Here is a 21,858-nt window from a genome sequence, read left to right as displayed (position 1 = left end):
AAATAGTTAGAAAAAAAAAATTGTTCTATTACAATAAGTTACTGTTGGCTTCTTAATAAAACTTTATAAGTAAATTACTAATATATGATTCTTAAATTATATTTATTTTGCATACTCCTACGTATATATATTTTAGGACAACAGCTTTTTAAAAATAATTTTTTATTGTCTCTATCGATTATTATAAGTAGGTACATATTTTATTTGTGAACAAAATAAATGAAATTTACATTTAATGATCAATCAATATGTTACAAATAGGTTCGAATACCAGATAAGATAATCAGAACTTTTGTATAACTTATTATAATTATTTCCTTTACCGGTAATTATTTATTTATATATTTTTTTTGCTAACGGTACCAGTAGCCATGTTGATGGTAATGAATATTGATAAATAAGAGGATTAGTTTTGTGATTTGGTTTCATTTAGGTAAGAGGCCCTTAATTTAAAAGCGACATTTTTAAAGCATTCAAAGATTTTATTTAAGCTGAATTGTCTAATTCTGTTAAAATATATATTATGACGATAATATTAAGAATTGAAGTAAGTAATTTAATTAAAGTTAATTTTATGTATGTTTGTATTAAAAAAAATACTAAATACTTATATTTTAGACTAGGTCACGTCTGTAAAAATTTTTTCTAAAAACAATGATTCACATTGTACTTAGTTATGTCACCGACGAAATAATGAATTGAAATTGGGTTTTCCGTTGGTTTGTAATAAAGAATTTGTAAAGGCATGTTTTTCTCAAAATTGTTTCCTATAGAATTCTTTTTGGTGTCATCTCTAATATTAGAGATACTACTACCGCTTCGGAAACAAATGGCGCTCTGAGAGAGAAGAAGCGGCGCAAGAAACTCTCCCAGCATTATGTTTATGCGCTCTTTTCAATAAAAATATACAATATTGTACAGTCATTTCTATCGCTATAAAATAATCACAATCTAGTCCCAGACCGTCCGATCATTTAGATATTCAGCTGTGGAGTAATAGGATTTATGACAGAGCCATTTTTTTTTTATAAAACATTTAAATTTATTTATAGATAATGCCTGAACAGTGGTTGGGACTTTATTACAAAGATATATACATTTACCCTTAAAGCTATTATGTATCTTATAAAGCCTAATGTAATTAGTTACAAGCAATCCCTTATTTCTAGTGTTATCATAATGAAAATCACTATTAAGAGCAATTAGTTGTTCTATAGAGAACTTAACAATATCTCTTCTATTTTTACATTTTAATCTATTATTAATAATAATTAGGGAACCATGTATTGCCCTACTTCTATAAAACGAACTGACTCCTTTATGTTCTCTAAAACTAAACTGGAGCTGATGACTCTTACGGCAATGTTCTGTAATACATAAATAAATACCAAATCAAATAGTAGTATCTAGTATATTAGAAATGGCATCAAAATAATTCTAAAGGAAGCAATTTTCAGAAAATAAATGCCTACATAAATATAGTCATTTGACAGCAGCAGAGATTATGTTGAGCTTAAGATAAGACAGAACAATAAAAAGGTCTGTGGAAAGGTCAAGCGTACGATTCATTATACTGAGTACATTGTTGATTATCTATATATATAAAAATCAATTGCTGTTCGTTAGTCTCGCTAAAACTCGAGAACGGCTGGACCGATTTGGCTAATTTTGGTATTGAATTATTTGTGGAAGTCCAGGGAAGGTTTAAAAGGTGAATAAATAGGAAAATGCTGCTAAATTAAATAAAAATAACAATTTTGTTTTTCCTTTGATGTGTCCATACATAGTTTCTATGAGAGAATTTATTGACGCACGGTTTGACAGTTCTGCTGTGAAACAATTTCATTACGACAGCAGGGTGCATATTTTACGAAGTAATTTTTGATGTTATGATATATTATTGACAAATTCATATAAAAATATTATTTTATTTAATATATACAGAACAACGACTGTCGGGTCAACTAGTTATTAAATAAACTTTTACAATAGAAAGTACTTATACTAAATTATTAGAGTATCTAAAACTTATCTGATTGTTAGTTTTATGAGATGACGCAAGAAATTGTTGATGAGACGTTTTGGTGGACTTACGCTTTAGGCCGCTATTCCAAGAGAACGCCAAAATGGCGCATAATTGAAATCATTTCTTTTCGGTTTATATAAATCATTTATTTTTACAAAAAATATTTATATACCGAGTATGAGATGAAAATTCATTTTAAAGTGAAACTTTAATTAAATCGTCTCAAACTTTTTCGTCTGTTTGTTGCATGTCGCGTGACGGTCGGGCCTCGCCTATAGTTTGCAGCAGCTGACCGTGTAGTGTATAGACTATTATTCATTTGTGCCAGTGCTCCACGCTATTTTGTTTATTTTTATTATTTCCCATTATCATTCCAATTTTCCAAGCATAAAATTAAGATTTATAAAGCGATTTTTATACCCTTAATGGAATATTATTCCAACAATTTTTAGTTAAATGTCTATAATGTGAAAAAAAGTTTCACTTTTACCGTGGTTTCATAAAACCATACAATCCTTTTTTAAAGTGAAACTTTTACTACATCGTTTCAAACTTTTTCGTCTGTGTGTTGCATGTCGCGTGACGGTCGGGCGGCGCCTATAGTTCTAGTTCGCATATTGGATGCAATTCCGTTCGGGTAGGTTCGAACCCCACACTCTTGATATAGGTTTTTTATTTTATGAAAATGTAAACCGTGATATATAAATTTGTTTTTTTTCTATGCTGATATTAATACCCATATTATTTTGAGAAAAAAAGTTTCACTTTTCACGCAATTGCTTTTTTTCTTTACACTTCTATCTATAATAGACATTGCGAAAGAAAATCACCAAAGTACCCCTAACTCTTACAGTTGGAGCCACGCTAATTATCCAATCTAGATAAAAATTCTATTATTAACTGTTTACCAATACTATTTAACATGACATAATTTTGTTATTTTATAAAATAATCTTTGTAATAAATTAAAAATGCTTCAAATTCTGAATTAAAACTATGGCGATCTTCTAAAGGAGAGGTAACTACAAGCTCCGCTCGACTCCTCAAAGCCGTTGGCTCGGTCCCGAGCCATAAACCTAGCTTGCAGTCAAAGCGATGTTTATAAATACGGACTTCGTCATAAACCTCTAGATAAGTCTGAGCAATGACTAAAGGTATATTCCGATATGCACTGCGACCACTGTACAGTGTGACGTGAATTTAGTATACTGTGAAGCCGTTCCTTTACAGCCAGTTATATTGGTTACTATTTAAAACGGAACGCAATCCCGTATACTGTCAGCCGCATTTTTGACGCAGGATTTAAATGAGTGTATTAAAGTTTTCTAGTTCATTAAAAAACTGTTGTTGGAGTACTGTCAAATTAAAAATATTTGGGATTAAACTGAAGGTATTGTTTATAAAACGTCAGGCACTCGAGCGGTTTTGACTGATCACGTGATCAAAGTACTGCGAGTACCTTACCTCGAAACGCCAGGCTCACAGTAGAATATGGCGGCGATTTATGACGTCATTTATTTCCCTAGGGTACTGCGGCAGTATACTGGCAGTCCATAACGGAACGAATTTTTCTACAGTGATAGCACTGTGCAGTGCTCGCAGTGCATATCGGAACATACTCTAAGTACGTGTTGATTTGTCAGTGTGTGCGTTAGCTAGTTAAGTATGAGTCAATGCCAAGCGTGGCTGACTTGTCAATCAAAATCGGTTACATAACAAGAAATTCGGTTTCCTTTTCTATCTTGATGATCTCCGTTAGAGATTTTCTTCTCTCTCACTTTTCACGGTTCTTTGTCTTTACGTTAGTAAATTGGACATAGTTATTGAAAAACGTTCCAAGCCACAAACATCACATTTTAAGGAATTCGTGTTTAAGGTTTAATAAACATTAGTGTATTCCATACATGTGGGTTGGGCTAATAAGTCATGATGTCATTTAGAGTCACACTGTCACTTTTTGTCAGTCCATTAATATGAATCACGTGAGCAGTTTTGTGTTCTTATCTCAATTTCAACATGATTGTGGTTTGGAACGTTTTTCTGGAATAACGTCCAATTGATATATATAACATGTTAGAATATTATAATACGATCGAAATATTTTTTATGTGTCAACTGTCAACAGACTAAACGATGAAATAATTCATTACACGTGATATTTTGAAATGAAATGTGGAAACAAAATAAGAATCACAGTGAAAACTAAAGTGTTTGTGTCAAAACAAATCACGCGCCATTTTCGCCTAATTAAAAACAAACAATAGGCAAAGGTCTACTCATACAGCCAACTAATGGCTAACGTCGGCAAAGTGTTGGCAACAATAAAAGCCGTAATTACTCGGCTAGTTTTCGCGTGTCACGGCATTATTGCTATTTGGCAAGTGACCGTATTCAAGAACGATAATGAATATTGGTATCTTGCCTCGCCGATTCTACTGCTAATTTTTGAAGGGGTCTTCACGCTCACTATTAAAGAAAATCAAGAATGGAAATGGTAAGTATATTTTGTATTGTGCTTTTGAAGTTTTATTAAAGTGAAACTTTTATTACATCTTCTCAAACTTTGTCGTCTGTGTGTTGCATGTCGCGTGCCGGTCGGGCGGCGCCTATAGTCCGTAGCAGCTGACCATGTAGTGTATAGACTATTACTCATTTGGGCCAGTGCTCCACGCTATTCTGTTTGTTTTTGTCAGTGTTTAATATAAATATTATTCCAAAAATTTTTAGTTAAATGTCTATAATGTGAAATAAGTTTCACTTTTACCGTGGTTTCATAAATCCACACAATCCATTTTTAATTTATTATTTTTATTTAGAGATTTCCTTACAGATACATTTAGGTATTGTCTTATAATTTATATTTATTAGTATGTGTTAATGGTTCACTGTTTCGAATAAAAGTATTTTTGGTCATTTTGCGATATAACGCCTTTAGCGGTAAAAGCCTCCTCCATAAGTCGCTCGTTCCTATCTCTTGCAATTCTTGTCCACACACGAAATTCCTGCTGTTTCTACTATGTCATTGCTCCATTTCTTATAACACCTGCCTTGATTTCACTTCCTATTTATAGGGGGTTCATTACTACTTTGGACCATCCTTCGTCTTTTGTTCTTTGTAAATGTCCAGCCCATTTCCAAATTAAACGTAGAACAGATAAGGCTACATCTTTTGCTTTAGTTTTCTTCTTTATTGTAATGTTACTAATTTTGTTTCTTAGTCCTAGCCCCATATAATATCTCTCAATTCCTCTTTGACAAGCCTTAATTATTGCTTAGTTTCTATCTTTTGTTTTCTAGCTTTTGAAGTTAGTTAGTTTCCATAGCAACATTTCATATCAAAACGGGAAGAAAGGCCAACATTGCTCTACATGTAAGAAACTTAATATTATTATCCTCACCAACTAGATGTGTGGCGTTTCTCTACTGTGTAGTTTAAAAGGAACTTTGTAGCACGTACAACTAAAATGTTCAATGTACATTAAAAAAACATCGAAGTTTGTTGTGGGCAACGTTCGTGTGTTGTGATAGTATGAAAGATACATACCACAGGGGGGCAATTTGATAGTTAAGGTGGGCAATTAAAAAATGGACTTGACACGACTGTCATTCTTTCGTTTCGGCTTATTTAGATATCTGTGACAAATTTAACAAAAAAGGCATATTCCAAGAATGTTTTACTACTGTTTCCAACTGCATATTTAGCTGAATGTGGATTAAGTGCTGTAAACGATTAACTAATAAAAAAAAAATCGACGCGAAGACTTGAGATTAAATTAAATTATTAAGAGGATCACACTCAATGAATCTAGAAAAAGTTAATATCAAAATTATTTTGAATATCAGATTTTCATTATATAATGAAAAATGTTTTGAAATTTTACTTTCGATGTTTTGATAACAATTTTATAGTGATTTCTTCCTATAACTTATCATTTATATTTCCTTCGAAGATCAGCAAGTGCCCCCGCGTTTCGGCTTCGTTTCGGGATGCCATAGATCAGCGCCATTAAGCGAATTTATTTTACGTGAATGATATTAGAGAATATATAAGAAAATGATTGAAACAGTCTATGAGACCATGCAAAATATACTATCTTATAAACAAAATGAGAGTCAGACTTTGATCAGGGCGTAGTGTGCCAAACGACACTTCTGATTTTGGTGTAAATGCCAGTAATATAGTGCCAAATGGCACTGGTCAATTTGACAGGTTAGGAACCAACCAATTTTTAAGGTTAAAAATTATGTATGGGGCATAAAAATTTCAGAAATTTTAAGGTGGGGCATGGCCTAAAAAGGTTGGGAAACACTGCCATAGAGTCTATGGTCTATCTAGTATCTAGTAAGTATTTCGTAAGTCTATGACTTACGAAATCAGTATCAGTAAAAAGAGTATCAATCATTTTTTTTATTTATCGTTCAAAATATAGAAGTACCAACAAATATAAAACATTTTCGGCCTTTCAAAATACAGACTTGGCATAAAGTTATACCTGAGAATAACCCAAGAATATGTAAAATATTTACAAATAGACATTTTGCTTATGATTGGTTTATTCGGACGTATAACGTTTCCCGCGTTTATTTGCAAGGCTGCCTGACATTCGAAAAACTACAGAATTATATTTTTTTTTAGTTTATTTAGTGGCATGGCATGTAAGTCCATAGGCCAGAATTATCATGGCATTGACAGTGTTGTCAACGATATAGTCAACATTTTACATATTCTTGATTTATTCTCAGTTATAATTTTATACTAAGTTTATCCGAAGGCCGTTGTTTATAATATATTTTGCCCAACAAAAGCCATTAGTTTTTTCCGTGGGGACAAGATCGTTTACTCCCATAATTATATTAATATGTTACACCAATTAGATTAACATGACTTTAGACACAATTAATTTAAAAATAGGTATTTTAAAATATACTCTGGGTTTTTATAAATATATTCTGAACATTTTACAGGCAAACCATATTATTTAAGTATTTTTTTAATGAGTCGAGCAGGACCTTCAGCTGACACTAATTGATTGACACTCAGGATTCTTGAAAAGCCCAAAAATTCTGAGCGGCTCTACAATTGCGCTCGTCACCTTGAGACATAAGATGTTAATTCTCATTTGTCCAGTAATTTCACTAGCTACGGCGCCCTTCAGACCGAAACACAGTAATGTTTACACATTACTGCTTCACGGCAGAAATAGGCGCCGTTGTGGTACCCATAATCTAGCCGGCATCTGGTGCAAAGGAGAGGTATTGCCGCTCAGATTTTTGGGTTATTCAAGAATCCTGTGCGGCAGTGCATTAAAATGGGCAGGGCGTATCAATAACCATCACCTGAACGTCCTGCTCTTCTCGTCCCTTATTTTCATAAAAAAAATCGCATATATCAATCACTATTATTATAACAGTGTCGCTTTCAGGTTCTGTCCGTCTGTGTTCATCTACTTAGGCCTGACAGTTCCAGCCATCTGGCTGCTCGAGCTCCACAAAGTAGACCTTCGGCTGCAGAAAAAGACGAACCTCACTTATACAGAAGTAAGTTTATATAATGCTACGACGAATTTTCGCGCGAATTCTTACTTGTACCTATGTAGTGAGTTGTTTACAAAAACTTGTTTTTCTTGTTAGTACCTAGTTCGCTGTCCAACAACATTCTAGAGTGATCCTTATCATACCGATAAAGGGGCGTACATTATACGGCTATCAGCACAGAGGAGGTTTATAGTCGGGGTGACACACGTGCCCGATATATGTGCCCGTTTTGGGGTGTAAATACGTAAATGTATTTTACTCCTCTCCAAAAAAAGAATTAAGTCATTCAGTAAGTAGCTAAGCGAACCAGTGAACAGTCTTGGCGATATTGGCAGTCGCCTTGCGAGGCAATAGCGATAGCAGAGTTGGTTCAATCGTTCAAATTGTTAATTAAAACTTTAATTATTATAACACTGTTAAATATTACTTTAATTCCATCCCTGCTCTGTAGCGATACCTATTCAAAACATTATTGTGTATTACTCACTGCTGCGACGTTTAAAAAATTATTTGCGAAGTTGTACTGGTATTTTCTGAATACTGTAGTCCTGACACTAACAATAATAATATACTTTGAACGATTGCGCGGCCATCTGGAGGGCAGAGCCAAATTGTCTTAGCTTCGAAGCTGGGCGTCATAAATAGAGCATGGCAATACTTCAAGCCGGCCCACATTCTAGCACTCTACTAAGCGCAGGACCGGCCTCATGTGGAGTATCTCATATATTGCTGTCATCTCTAGTCTGACGCACCCCAGTATCAGCTCGATCCATTTGCCATCCAGCTCTCTGTGAAGGGCTAGATCACTTGGTGTTGCGTATAGACGTGGCTTCGTTGTGTGTTTTTTACCGCATTTATCACGGGGAGTGTTCTGAATAGCTGTTTTCACCTGATTTTTGCCGCTGAATTCCATCTTCGCACGACATATCGCATATTTTTATCATTCCCACCAAATGCCTGGCGTTTATCTACAGCGTGGTTTTAGTATTTTTATTGTATTTTTTTCTACATATCTACAGTTTAGCATTACCAAAGTTTACTTATAGCTTCTACTATATTTATCTCTCCGGTACTAAGTACTAAGCTGAGTTTAGTTTAGTTATCACTAGTGTCGGGCGATGACAGCACACGTTTTCGAATTTATTAAGACAAATAAAAAGAAATTCCTCCATATTTTGCGTATTGTGCAGACGCTTTTTGAAAGTTTGTTTACTTAACAACATTATTTTTCTATCCCAGACAGAAATACCAATCCCGGGAGCCACCAAGATTCCAACGGACATGTGGGTGACGCTGATAGAACAGTTCTTGATGCTGACTCTCATTGTGGGAAGGTGGCTGCTTCCAAAGGGTGACCTCACCAGAGACCAGCTTAGCCAACTACTGCTTGTGTATATTGGTAAGAAAATTAGAATCTGTCTTTACATCTTTCCGCTAATCTATTTATTGGTTTTGAAGCTATTAATGAATGAAATACTGTTGCTGCTGTTTTGACCTCCGTTGTTAAACTGATTTGAAGATTATTTCATTTTAAACTACTTCCAGATTGTTGCCACTATTTAACGGTTTCAAATATATCTAGTTGCTCTTTCCGAGGCTGTACTTTGTCTGTCACTTGCTTAATAGTAGGTTAAGTGAATTACACTTTGTTTTTTAGCCATTAAGAAATAAATTATTAGCTTCAAACAGATGTAAAAATTTAGGTAAACCACAGTTTACGCCAAGTTTTTCTCGTTTGTAGGCCTACAGAAAAGTCCGCGATGGCATATCTGTCTTTTAAGAATAAATAAAATAACCTTTACTTATTTCTAAAAAAAATCACACATAAAAATTTAAAGACAATTGGGCGATTGTTTATGAACATGTATTATTTAACACTGACGGTTTATGATATTAGTTATGATTTATAGTCATATTAGTAATTTTTTTCTTTCGCGGATATCTTTTGTTATCAAAAGATAGTCGCTAGATGTAATCCTGAACTTTAAATTATATTTATTTCAACGTGATTAATACAGAGTTGTTAATGCAGCTCAAGATGATGCAAATCGATTTGACGTAGAGTGCGTCCCTAATTATAGCATCTTTATAACAGGGACTGCAGCAGACATCATAGAATTCTTCGACTCATTCAAGGATGAAAAGGTCGCAACGGAGAAAGTCTTGGTGCTGCTAACGCTGGCGATCTGGTCGTGGTCTTTGGTGCAGTTCACGGTGGTTCTGACCGCGACCAAGTCCAGGAAATCTAGAGGAACTGCTCATAGGTCCGACATGTACGTATTTTGGCACGCTTGCACACTCGAAGTGGATTTATTAACTTTCTAAAAGCAACTATGAAAATACCTATAAAACTTTCGAGATGGCGTAATAATAATATTTTGTTTCTTGTGTGAAATCGCGTGATGATACCTATATCCAAATAAACCAAGCAAAGACTTGTTTAAAATTTTAAAAACATGTTATAAATCGTTACAGTGATTTCTGAGATAAGTACATTATAAATGTATGTATTTTCCAAGTAGATATTAAAATTATAATTAATAAGTCCACTTCGCTACAATATGCCAATTTTTATAAATAACAATAGCATATAGCACTTATAACGGCTTATTTTAAATATTTGCTTTATGTTTTTGCTACTTTTTTAACAATATTTTAATTCTACAACATTTAAGGACCTGTATAAAGCTTTTGATATTGTTACTGAGCTTATTAACAATAATAAACCTTTTTTATATTTTTTAAAAACGTTTTTCTTCTATCTAATTATTTACATTCGTCACGCTTATTTGTTTTTTTAAAGAACATTTTAAAAACTGTTTAGCAAACATATTTAGAATGCCGCAAGGGTCAACTTTTGGTCATATTATGTTTACTTAATAATAATAACACTAAATAATAATAATGACATGAAATAAATCGAAACACCACCTTTATTTGTGTCCTGTTACCTTTCGGCCCCTACTTGTGAATACAACCTACTTTTAGAAAGGTATACGCGCTTTTTTTGAAAGTACCCAAGTCTTATCATGCTGGAAACACCACACAAGGAAGCACATTCTACAGCATGGTTGTACGTGGAAGAAATTTCCTTGAAAACTTCACTGAGGAGGAACACCACACTTCCAGATGAAATCCTAATTTGTGGCGTGTTGTGCGAAGGTATAGGTAAAATGGTAGGAATCAGCTCAAACAGCTCTTCGGAACACACCCAGTAATAAAAGCGATTGATACACACAATAACTAAATAAACTCACAATAAAGCACCGTTTGTACGCAACCCTAAGTGATCCAGCCGTTCGTTCGAGCTCTTCGTTGCGCCCGGTCAAATGGTTCGAGGTGATACTGGGGTGTGCCAGACCAGAGATGAGTGTAATTATCCATAGGCCGGACCTGCGCTATATAATTGTAGAGCGCTAGAATGTGGAACAGCTTGAAGTATTATCGTGCTCTATACATTCTTAAAAGTCAATTTGGATTTGCCTTTTAGATGATTGTTATCACATACGTTAGGTATACTTCTTCATCATCACAATTTTTCTCAATTAAAGTTACATTTTGTTGTGACTTTTTGTGCCGAATTTCCCCCACGTAAACCTCTATCCTTCTTGAATGGAATAGGCTTAGCGATATTACTTGTTTTATGATAGTACTAAATATGTTTGTGTTACAGGAATTCAAGCCGAGCCTGTTGTTGTTCCATCGAAGTTTGCGCCATTATAATGAACATAGCGCTACAAGACGCACCGTTCTTGGCGTTTCGACTGCTCATCATAGCGCACTACAAGATTATTAACTATATGAATATATTCTTCACCTGCAAGAACACTTTAGTAAGTCTACTAATTGGAAAATACACGTAGATGCTGCTTACGTAGATCTTGACATCGCATTCCCAAACACAAAGTAACGTTAGCGAAAAAAGAAGCGAAGCTATAAAGTAAAAAGTGATTCGTTTTATACAGTTTCATTTTTCGAGTGCGTACCAGTAGGAGGTATTGAAAGATTTTTACAGTAAATATCTAATTACGACACTAATATAAACAAATCGAAGATAAGAAAATAGAATCTACTCTTACTTAACTGCCTTTATACTATATATATATACTATACGTGTTATAATTTTATGATATTCTAGTATTCTGTAGTCTCAGGGTGTCGGGTGCAGTGTGTTCTTATGGGGGGCTTTGTCGCTTGATATTATTTTGAATTTATCAAAAATATCAATAAATCACAAGAGCGTTGCACGCCTCTAAATCTTTATAACCCATCCGACTTAAACTTAAGAAACTGACATCTATATATATATGTATATAATGAAAATGGTCTTTGTTTGAGGCTCTGCAAGCCTCAACCACTGATCGTATCGACATGAAACTACCACCATTCGATGCGAAATTTTTCAGATTCAAATTCAAATATTTTTATTCAAAATAGGATTTAATATCACTTATTGAACGTCAAAAACTATCACCCGTTCAAAATAGACTGCCCAGACCTGAGAAGAATAGGCTCTCAGAGGGCTTTTTTTATATACAAATATGGATTACTAAACCACTGATCGTAGCGACATGAAACTACCGCCATTCGATGCGAAATTTATCCTAGATGGTTTATGGCTACTTATTTTTTATTGTATTTGTAATAAGATGAATAAAATTTTATTTATTTCCTTTTAAAATTCGCCCAGTGACGCGAGCGGGAACGGCTAGTTAAAGTATATTAGTTATATGAATAGGTTATTAAAATATATACAATATTTTAGGTAATATTACTGCAGATCTACAGACTGTATGTGTTACATTTGGAGAAGGTCGATGAGGGTGGGGGTTCGGTATATAGAAAGAGACACAAACACAAGAGCGAGAAGACAGACAAGAAACACAGGTAAGATATTAAGTCATTTTCATTGACTTACTAGACTAGGGGTATGTTCCGATATGCACTGTGAGCACTGCACAGTGCTATAGAAAAATTGGTTCCGTTATGGACTGCCAGTATACTGCCGCAGTACCCTAGGGAAATATATGATGTCATAAATCGCCGCCACATTCTACTGTGAGCACTGGCGTTTTCGAGGTAAGGTACTCGCAGTACTTTGATCACGTGATCAGTCAAAACCGCTCGAGTGCCTAAAGTCTTAATTAAAATATTTTTAATTTGACAGTACACCAACAACAGTTTTTTTAATGAACTAGAAAACTTTAATACACTCATTTGAATGCTGCGTCAAAAAATGCGGCTGACAGTATACGGGATTGCGTTCCGTTTTAAATAGTAACCAGTATAACTGGCTATAAAGGAACGGCTTCACTAAATTGACGTCACACTGTACAGTGATCGCAGTGCATATCGGAATATACCCTAGAACTAGACTCGCCTATTAAAAGTTCGTTAGAAATGTCGTTTATACGAACTGTATAGAACGTTATTGTTTATACAGCGAGGTAGCATTTTATCGATGATGTTCGGGTTGACTATAGACAGAACCGGAAGGGCCCTATTAACTTTGCATATATTTGTGACAGCCCATTAAAAATTTCAAAGATTTTCCGCTTGTTGCAGAAGGAATCCTTAAAGTTAATGTTTCATTATCGGCCGTTTTCAATAACGTATATCTAGGTACGGAAAGATTGCTATCACCGTTTACTGACAAGATCTATCCATAGCTATGTCCAATATATGTAGTTATATAATTGTAGTTATATAGTTGTAGTCCAATACTATCCGTCGATAGGTTATTGAAATAAGTAAGTGTAAAATGATAGATTTGTCTACCTCTAGTAAGTTAAACTAAGGATAAGGTTATTGAAAACGGCCTTTAATCACATGCTATCTTTGACTGTCAAAATGAAAAAGAAGGTGACGGTATTATATTAAATGAAACATTAACATATGCTTTCTGCAACAAGCGGTTAGATCATTAATATATCTTGATAGACTATAACAGCTGTGAAAACTTGAGTTTAGAACTAACATCTAGTTTGAAAAATGCAATCGCGAGTGTAAGACGTAACTTGTCACGCACATTAATCTAATAATTCTGGCCTGTTTTCATTGCTTGTCTAACAGCAAGAGACTCTATCTAGACGTATAAATTATCTTAAATAACAGGCAAGTCCAATTGCGAAACTAAATACAATTAATGAAGAATGCTTAAATAAAATAATGGTAGGTACTTTCCAAGATGGTTTAGCATAACAAGCATTTTTATGTTAAGAGATCACAAACAGAAGAGGCAGAAGAGAAAGAACGAGGCAGAGACTTCTCTGTCTGTCATCAGCGACCCGAAGAAACATGACAGAGTGGATACAGGGAGAATTAGGTAAGACTTTTTTTGTTATTTTTATTGTTATTTTGTCAGTTCTGGGCATACATTTTTAAAAGATTAAAACTGTAAAAAAATGCTGGTTGTAGACTGCTAATAGAAGGGAAAACTTACAAAATTAAGCATTAAAATTTGAAATTTCAGTCTAAATACATAAAAAAACACTATTACAACAATGCACAGTATAAACACTTTGAACTTTTCACTAAATCCATTTAATTTCACTTATAAGATATGCTGTGTGACAATACGTCAGCTGTATAGCTACAGGTATACTGGGATAAGCATTTCGCGGCCGCGAACTCACGAGATTTCTGTATATTATATTTATATTTCTTTTTTTAATTATTTATTTATCGCGTGCGCCAGTCATGAGCATGTCGGTGACGCTAACCCATAACATTGTCCCTTACCAAAAAGTGCCCAACGCTGTTAAAAAAGTTTACACTTCAAAAATGATATGTAAAAATATAGTCACATCTCTATCGCGCCGAATAAGGACTGGGTATATTCAATATTAACTATGTCATATAGTTTTAATATTTTTGTTGAATTGCTTCTATTCATTTTCATTAGAATAAAATTTTGTAAAATGAACAGCAGGCCTACCATGAACTCTACCTAAAATGAACTGCTTTGCTATTTCGTACCACGATGTTATTAGAGCTATCCATTTTAGGTTGACGTCAAATCAAGCAATTGAATCGCAAACTGATTTAGTTCATTCATTCATCCGTACCATGAGGTAATATTTCAACATAAACTGAAAAAAGTTGCTACTTCCTTAGAGGAAAGTGAATCGTGTTGTTAATAACTATTAAAAAAGAATGAAAACATACAGAAAGAAAAAATTCTATTATATGAAAGATGAGATGAGAATACTTTATTGGATTTTTTTGTAAAACAAAATACTGAAAATAAAATAATACCGAATATGAAAATACATGAGTTCCCAAGAACGAATTAAAAAAAATGTTCTCTGTGCTCCTGTCAAATCAAACATCAATGGAGGTGCGTTCATAACATACCACAGACTGGGAATTATAACTGTTTATTGTACGATATTACATTCTATGCATAGTTTTATTAAAAAAAGCCCGCTTAGTTTACTTACTTTTACTTGAGAAAAGTCTGAGGCATTCTATTTTGAATGGATGGTAGTTTTGACGTTCAATAAGTGATTTTGAATCCTATTTTCAATAAAAATATTTGAATTTGAATATAGCATTAATGAATTTTGATGATACTACATAATATATTATAAAATAAATTAAATTAAAAGCCCGCTGAGCTTCTTGCGCCCGTTCTTCTCAAGTCTGAGGCATAATTCGAATAGGTAGGTATAGGTAGCTTTTGACGTTAAATAAGTGATGTTAAATCCTATTTTAAATGAATATATTTGAATTTGATTTATAAACTAAGTTCCCACTGTGGTTGAACCCACAATCTTCATTGCTTACCAAAAATCGAATAATCTTTATCTAAGTTTGCAATACTTGGCAATAATAACTTAAAGTAAAAGCTAAGCTATAAAATTTACTATAGTTTTATATGTATAGAAGGGGTTGTGGATTAGCGCTTTGTAAAGGCGAGGTGATATCACCTTGATGGAGGGTCTCGAATCATGCCCAGTGTTGTAGTGATGTCGATAAACTTATATCGATAGTTTTATTTGTGTGATTTTTGAAAAGGAGGACAAACGTGTGACCTGGTGTTGAGTGATGTCACTCACTTCTCTTGCATTGATTAAAAGGTTTGAATTTCACCTATAGTCTATAGTCTATATACCACACTTTTCGCTGTTTCTGCGGTGCAACGGTTAGTTGAGAACAGTAGAATCAATCCCAGCTGGAGAATTATGATTGATTTTGTATGACTGCAGCGATGCAGTTTTAAGGTTTTTTTTTATTTATTGTTCAATATATACAAGAAACAAACTTCTTAACAATTTAAGCCATCCTCATGAAACTTAAGGTGCAAGAACGATTTGTAATTCAGTTTGAAGGAATTCTATACTGGGCTGCTGAGATAAACTCTTTTGTCTCAATGTGAGTAGCGTTATCGCAGTGCCAATAAATTTTTTGAGTTTTCAAGAACTTGGTAAGTAGCATTGTATCGTAGTGGGTAGTAGTATCACATAGCTGTATCACATAGCTGTATCATATTTTCCACTTTATATTTACTATTTAAATAGTTAAGAAATATTCAATTATTCATATTTTATCAAGAACTCTGTCTACCAATTCTTAAGCATCAATACGATAATGTAATAAATTCTAGCTCCTTGCAGTATCTACAAGAACAGTTGAAAAAATCAATCAAACACAAAAAACTCTCTAAAGATAAAATAAAGAAAGCTCATGGATCTCAGAAAAGAGATTGTGCTATAGTATTTTTTACAAATTGTGATAATCATAATGTTAACACCAGAACCAAATATATAGTTACTATTCCTACTGCTCGGTTAGCGGCCGTTTTCAATAACGTATCTCTAGTTACGGATACCGTGATGTCACCGTTTAAAGACAAGATATTATCTATCCATTGTTATATCCAATACAGTTATAGACCAATGCTTTATGTCGATAGGTTGTTGAAATGTAAGTAAGCGTAAAATGATAGATTTATCTACCTCTAGTAAGTTAAATTACGGATATATAGGATATTGAAAACGGAAGTTGGTCGAGTTAGTAAGTCGTTTGTTTGGCGATGTATATTCTTCTCAACAGGATGCCAGAAAGTTTATAAAGGATATTTGTTTCAAAACAATTTTTGGAAAAGGTTGTACATTGAACGCTACTTCTATACTTCTATCATGAGGGACTTTCTTAATAATTTTTCTTAATGACACTTATTCTATTTATTGAATAATTTTCATCGTAATGTAGTGTAATTAAAAAAAACTAGGGGCCCGCTGAGTTTTTTATTCTCATCTCAGGTCTGAGACATATATTTTTGAATGGGTGATAGATTTCAGATAAGCAGTTTTAGTAACCTATTTTAAATATTTATATCCAAAATAAAAAATATTTATATAATAAAATAAATTACGTTGCCCCTCAATATATGTAAGAGATAATTTACTCTGTGGGACAGAGATACAAAAAATTGAAAAGAAATATGAATCAACATTGTAATAATAAGTGTACAAAATCCACTAAGTTTTATCAGCAACTTGCTGCCTAATACACTTGTTAACATTAGATTTTATATATATGGTAATTTATTTCTATACAATTTTTTAAGGAAAATATTAGGTAATCTTTATTATTCTTAACGTCTTTATGACTTTTTTGTTATGTTTTTAAAGTGATAACCCCCACTTCTAGGATTAATACACACATAAAATTTGAAAAACAAAATTTTATGAACGATGCGGGACTCACGACCTCTGGCGAATCAACTGAGCTAACCGTTCGAGTGACGTATCGTTTAAAACAAAATTTTATGAAATTCATAAAGCATACAAGATTTTATGACGATACATCACTCGAACGGTTAGCTCAGTTGGTTAGAGCACTGGCACGGAACATCAGAGGTAGAGTGCCGCATCGTTCATAAAATTTTGTATTTCAAATTTTATTTGTTTATTATCTTTGTTTATAATTTAGCGGCTACTACACATGGTTAAACTTAACAAGATTTATGTGTATTCTTAAAACGAATGGACAAAATTATATTGTCAAATCTGCCCATTAAAATAAAGTAATATTGAATCGAGTATCGATGTATTTGTCGTTCACGGCACATCACTAGCGAGGGCGCGGCGCAAACGAGCTTTACAACATAATAGAGAGGATGACCTGCACTTATTATACCCGCTATATACACCGGGCTGGGGTCAATGTTGACTTAGCGATTGTCAGATTAGTCACCATGTTACAATATTTATTTTAAGGCTTCAGTTCTTTGGAGCGGATTTACGGCCGTTTACAATTTACTATCTACAGATAGAGAAAATGTCTACCTTCTACTGTCAGTAATTAGCTGTCAATCATCTGAAGGATAAGTCATTCTTAACGCCTTATATTGGGATGCGTTATTTGCAATTTCCATACAAATATATCAGACAGCGTGTACGGATAAGATGAGTTACCGTCGATAAGTTTATTGGGAGAGAAAAGTTAACGATAGTTACGATTTTAATATCAAATATGCCACAACTGGTGTTAGACTGAATATTGGGAACGGCCGTTAGACATTGTTCAGACTTTACTTCGTAAATCTTTGCTGGTTGCGATAAAATGCGAACTTGATTATTGTATTCGGCTGTCTTAGCATAAGCTTAGTATAATTTCAGATATCAAATGACAATATAAAACATTATGCTCAGCCTACACTTAGCAAAGTTTAACGTGAGTAAAATCTAAGCAAAGTCTAAATAGGCTCTATACTATATAGGTCCTAGACTTTCCCACCGGTGATTTTATTTGAATAGGATTTTTTCCACAATTAGGTACATCGCTTTTATTATTTTCATGTGGGAATAATATTTTTAAAATAAGCTGAACTAAATCATAGACAGGTTTATATTGAATGGATTAGTCGCCCAGATTCACTTGTCTCTCAATCCAGCTTATTTGGAAGTAAGCTTGAACAACAAGCATTCCGTAAAATTTCAATTTTTATATTTTTTTTTTATTTTGGGTTTAGGTACAAACAAACAGATACAGAACAGATACAAATGTGATTTTTACATGTTTATTTTTTTTATTATAACTTTGCCACGCTTATGATTTCTAATATTTAGTTGTTTAATTACTGAATTTGGGATTTGTAATGCGCAGATTCGCCACTTTATTGTGTGTCTTCTACCGCATTTATCACGGGGAAAGTTCTGCAGAGCTGCCTGACCTCCGCAATCCTGTTGCCGTATCTGGGTTTATAGTCCCCCTGCCCCCCCATAAGGTTGGCTGGAGCTGCTCTACTGGCGTGCACCAGATCAGAGATAACAGCACTATTCCATATCGTGACCAGACCAGCTCCATGTAGCGCGCTACAATGTGTGTCGGGTTGAATCTGGTGGTCCATTTCGAAAATCTGCCAGGAAACTTAACCACCAAGCCTTCTAGAACGCTTGCGTTCAATGGACACAGAATGCAGTCATAAAATGAATTTTTTCCTGAGAGACTCTCGTGGGATCATTGTGGCACGTACAGCTCTTTTTTAAAGTTTGAAAATATTATTTACTTCCGCTGCACTATCCCATAATATAATGCCATACGAAATAACGCTATGAAAATAGCTAAAATAATTCTTGCTATATTTATGTCAGAAAGTTGTCGTGTCCTTTTAACAGCAAACGCTGTCCAACTTAATTTTTGATGAAGAAAATGTACAAAACAAATGTGTTTCGAAATTTAAAAGAATTGTTAAAAAACTTTTGTGTTGGAAAGGTTACTATAGCATAAACGATTTTCTTAATGATACCACAGACTGGGAATGAAGCGAACACCCTCATGCTCTTTAATTATAAATGTTTATAGTACGATATTTCATTGTAATCCATATTTTTATATAAAAAAAGCCCGCTGAGTTTCTTCTTCAGGTCTGAGGTAGTCTATTTTGAATGGGTGGTAGTTTTTGACCTTTAATAAGTGATTTAGAATCCTATTTTGAATAAAAATATTTGAATTTTTATTTGATGTATGGAATCTAATGTTACACCTAAAAATGCTGCATTATAATCTATTTTTAAATCTGTGTCATTAATATTTACTTTAATGTGTACTCGCCTTACATTTGGCAACGTTAATTTAAAAACTTTTTTATATTACTTGTTTAATAATAAATTATTCATATTGAACCATTTTGATACTCCTAACGAAGCATTATTTATATTATCACACTAATCTTGGTGATTTGAGTAAAGTATACTGGAAAATCAATTGCGAGCGACCATAGCAAAAGTTTTAATATCGGTCGTTGAGCAACTGGTGACCCTCTAGGTATCGAGAGGTATCGGCGCCCGTGAGGCCCAGAGGCGCGGAGAATGTACAAAGTACTATCTTCGCGCCTCAATAGAGCTACTAGAAACCCAAGCGCTGGCATCTATTTCGGTCAACGGATCAGCCTAGCTATCCAACGCGGAAATGCTGCCAGTATTCTAGGAACGCTTCCCCATAATGATAGTTTTAATTTGTAAATATAGTTATAAGATTTGTTATTTTTTATAAATATTATCTATGTTATATATTGCATGCAGGGCCATCATTCTGACGAACACAGATGAAATTAAAGAGCTGGAACTATGCCAGTTATTCAAAGACCAAGTCATTGTGGAGAATGAAAGGAAAAAAGGGTAAGTAGCTTACAAAGTTTGAGTCAAGCTACAATTAAAGGGGGCATATAGGCTCGATGGCCACCTGAGATGGTAAATGAGAACTGCCCTGTATGGATGGATGGAGCTGAAGATACCAGAAGCCTTTGCAGTTGTTTTTATAGAAGAGAGGACAAAAAGCGTACGGATTTCCTGATGTTGGGTGATCACCGCCGCCCACATTTTTTTGCAATACCAGAGGAATCACAAGAGCGTTGCTAGCCTTTTAGAAAAGTATATACGCTTTTTTTGAAAACGAGGCATTTATTTTCTAAAAATGGATTCCTTTAGAATTCTTTTTGATGTCATTTCTAATATACTAGATACTAATACCGCTTCGGAAACAAATGGCGCTCTGAGAGAAAAGAAGCGGCGCAAGTAACTCTCCCAGCATTCTTTATTTGCGCCCTTTTCAATAAAAATATACTATATTGTACTGTCATTGCTACTGCTATAAAATAATCATAATCTAGTCCCAGGCTGTCCGATCACTTAGATATTCAGCTGTGGAGTAATAGGATTTACGACAGAGCCATTTTTTTTTAAAACATTTAAATTTATTTATAGATAATGCCTGAACAGTGGCTGGGACTTTATTATAAAGTGTATATATTTATCCTTAAAGCTATTATGTATCTTATGAAGCGTACTAGCATTAGTTACAATGAGGTACCCATGTCGTATCGTCCTGGAATCACCACACAATTTAACAGCTTGGTTGTACGTGGAAGAAAGTTTCTTGAAAACCGCGCTGTGCAGCAAGTTTAAGCAACTGCCCGCTTTCAAACTTAGCCGGATTTTACTGCTATCTACTATTTCGAATTTATGTCAAATTACTGCATGTTTCATATTAAACTAAATTTAAATTTTTGCTTAGGCAGTCTCGCCTCTTATATGTAGTATTTACATTATTTTTGATGAACTATTCTTGTAACCTTAATGGTTATTTTTTCTAGAAAGAAGAAGCAAAAGGCACGCTCATCAGATGAATCACTGAACAACATTCATCACACAACAGATGACTCGGGCATTTGACAGCACCGAATACGTCGGGAGAGCCCCAAGAGAAGCCCCCGACACAAAGACAGAAAGGACAAGCATAAGGAGAAGAAGAAAAAACGGCGGGAATCTAGTGACAGTTCTGACAGTTCCACTTGAGGTGTAATATACATTCTCTGTGGTACAATTAAAAAATTAAGTCTTGGCGCGAAAGTTGAATTTGGAGAATAATGTCGCGCAGAGACAATGATTGATTATAATTGTCAATACATGCGTTCGACATATTTTATGGTGATGTGTTCGTGATTTTAAATTAGTAATTGTGATTTTTTGTCTTTACACAAATTTTAAATCCGGTATTATTTAAAAAGGCAACTAGCAACATATTTTTTTAATGGCATCTGTATTGTTTACAAAATATTTTGCTGTTTGACGAATGTATTAGCTTAAATTATTATAAGTTGTGAAATAGTACTCAGGTGTGAAATGTGATTTTCTTATCGTTATTTTTATTATGAGCTGCGCTGTGACACCCTTTCACTGCACTGTAAGTAATTTTTAATTAAATTTCACTAGTTGATTGTCTTTGAACATGACAGCATAACACTGAGGCAGCCTCACATATGTATTGCAAGGTGTTGCAAGAGAATG

At 34.0% G+C, this 21,858-nt stretch overlaps 1 protein-coding gene across 1 annotated transcript; it reads left to right on the top strand.

Moving 5' to 3' along the window:
• Positions 1-4,178: 4,178 nt before the first annotated feature.
• On the top strand, positions 4,179-21,858 carry LOC126973253 (transmembrane protein 26). The gene is made up of 7 exons (XM_050820464.1): positions 4,179-4,520; positions 7,450-7,564; positions 8,801-8,960; positions 9,657-9,834; positions 11,235-11,394; positions 12,327-12,395; positions 21,247-21,858. Exons 1-7 carry the CDS (start codon positions 4,318-4,320, stop codon positions 21,364-21,366), a joined length of 1,005 nt encoding a protein of 334 aa, XP_050676421.1. The 5' UTR covers positions 4,179-4,317; the 3' UTR covers positions 21,367-21,858.

The sequence above is a fragment of the Leptidea sinapis genome, chromosome 2 (genome assembly GCF_905404315.1).
Source record: "Leptidea sinapis chromosome 2, ilLepSina1.1, whole genome shotgun sequence".
In the NCBI taxonomy this organism is placed as follows: domain Eukaryota; kingdom Metazoa; phylum Arthropoda; class Insecta; order Lepidoptera; family Pieridae; genus Leptidea; species Leptidea sinapis.
This window is presented reverse-complemented; position numbering and strand designations above follow the sequence as displayed.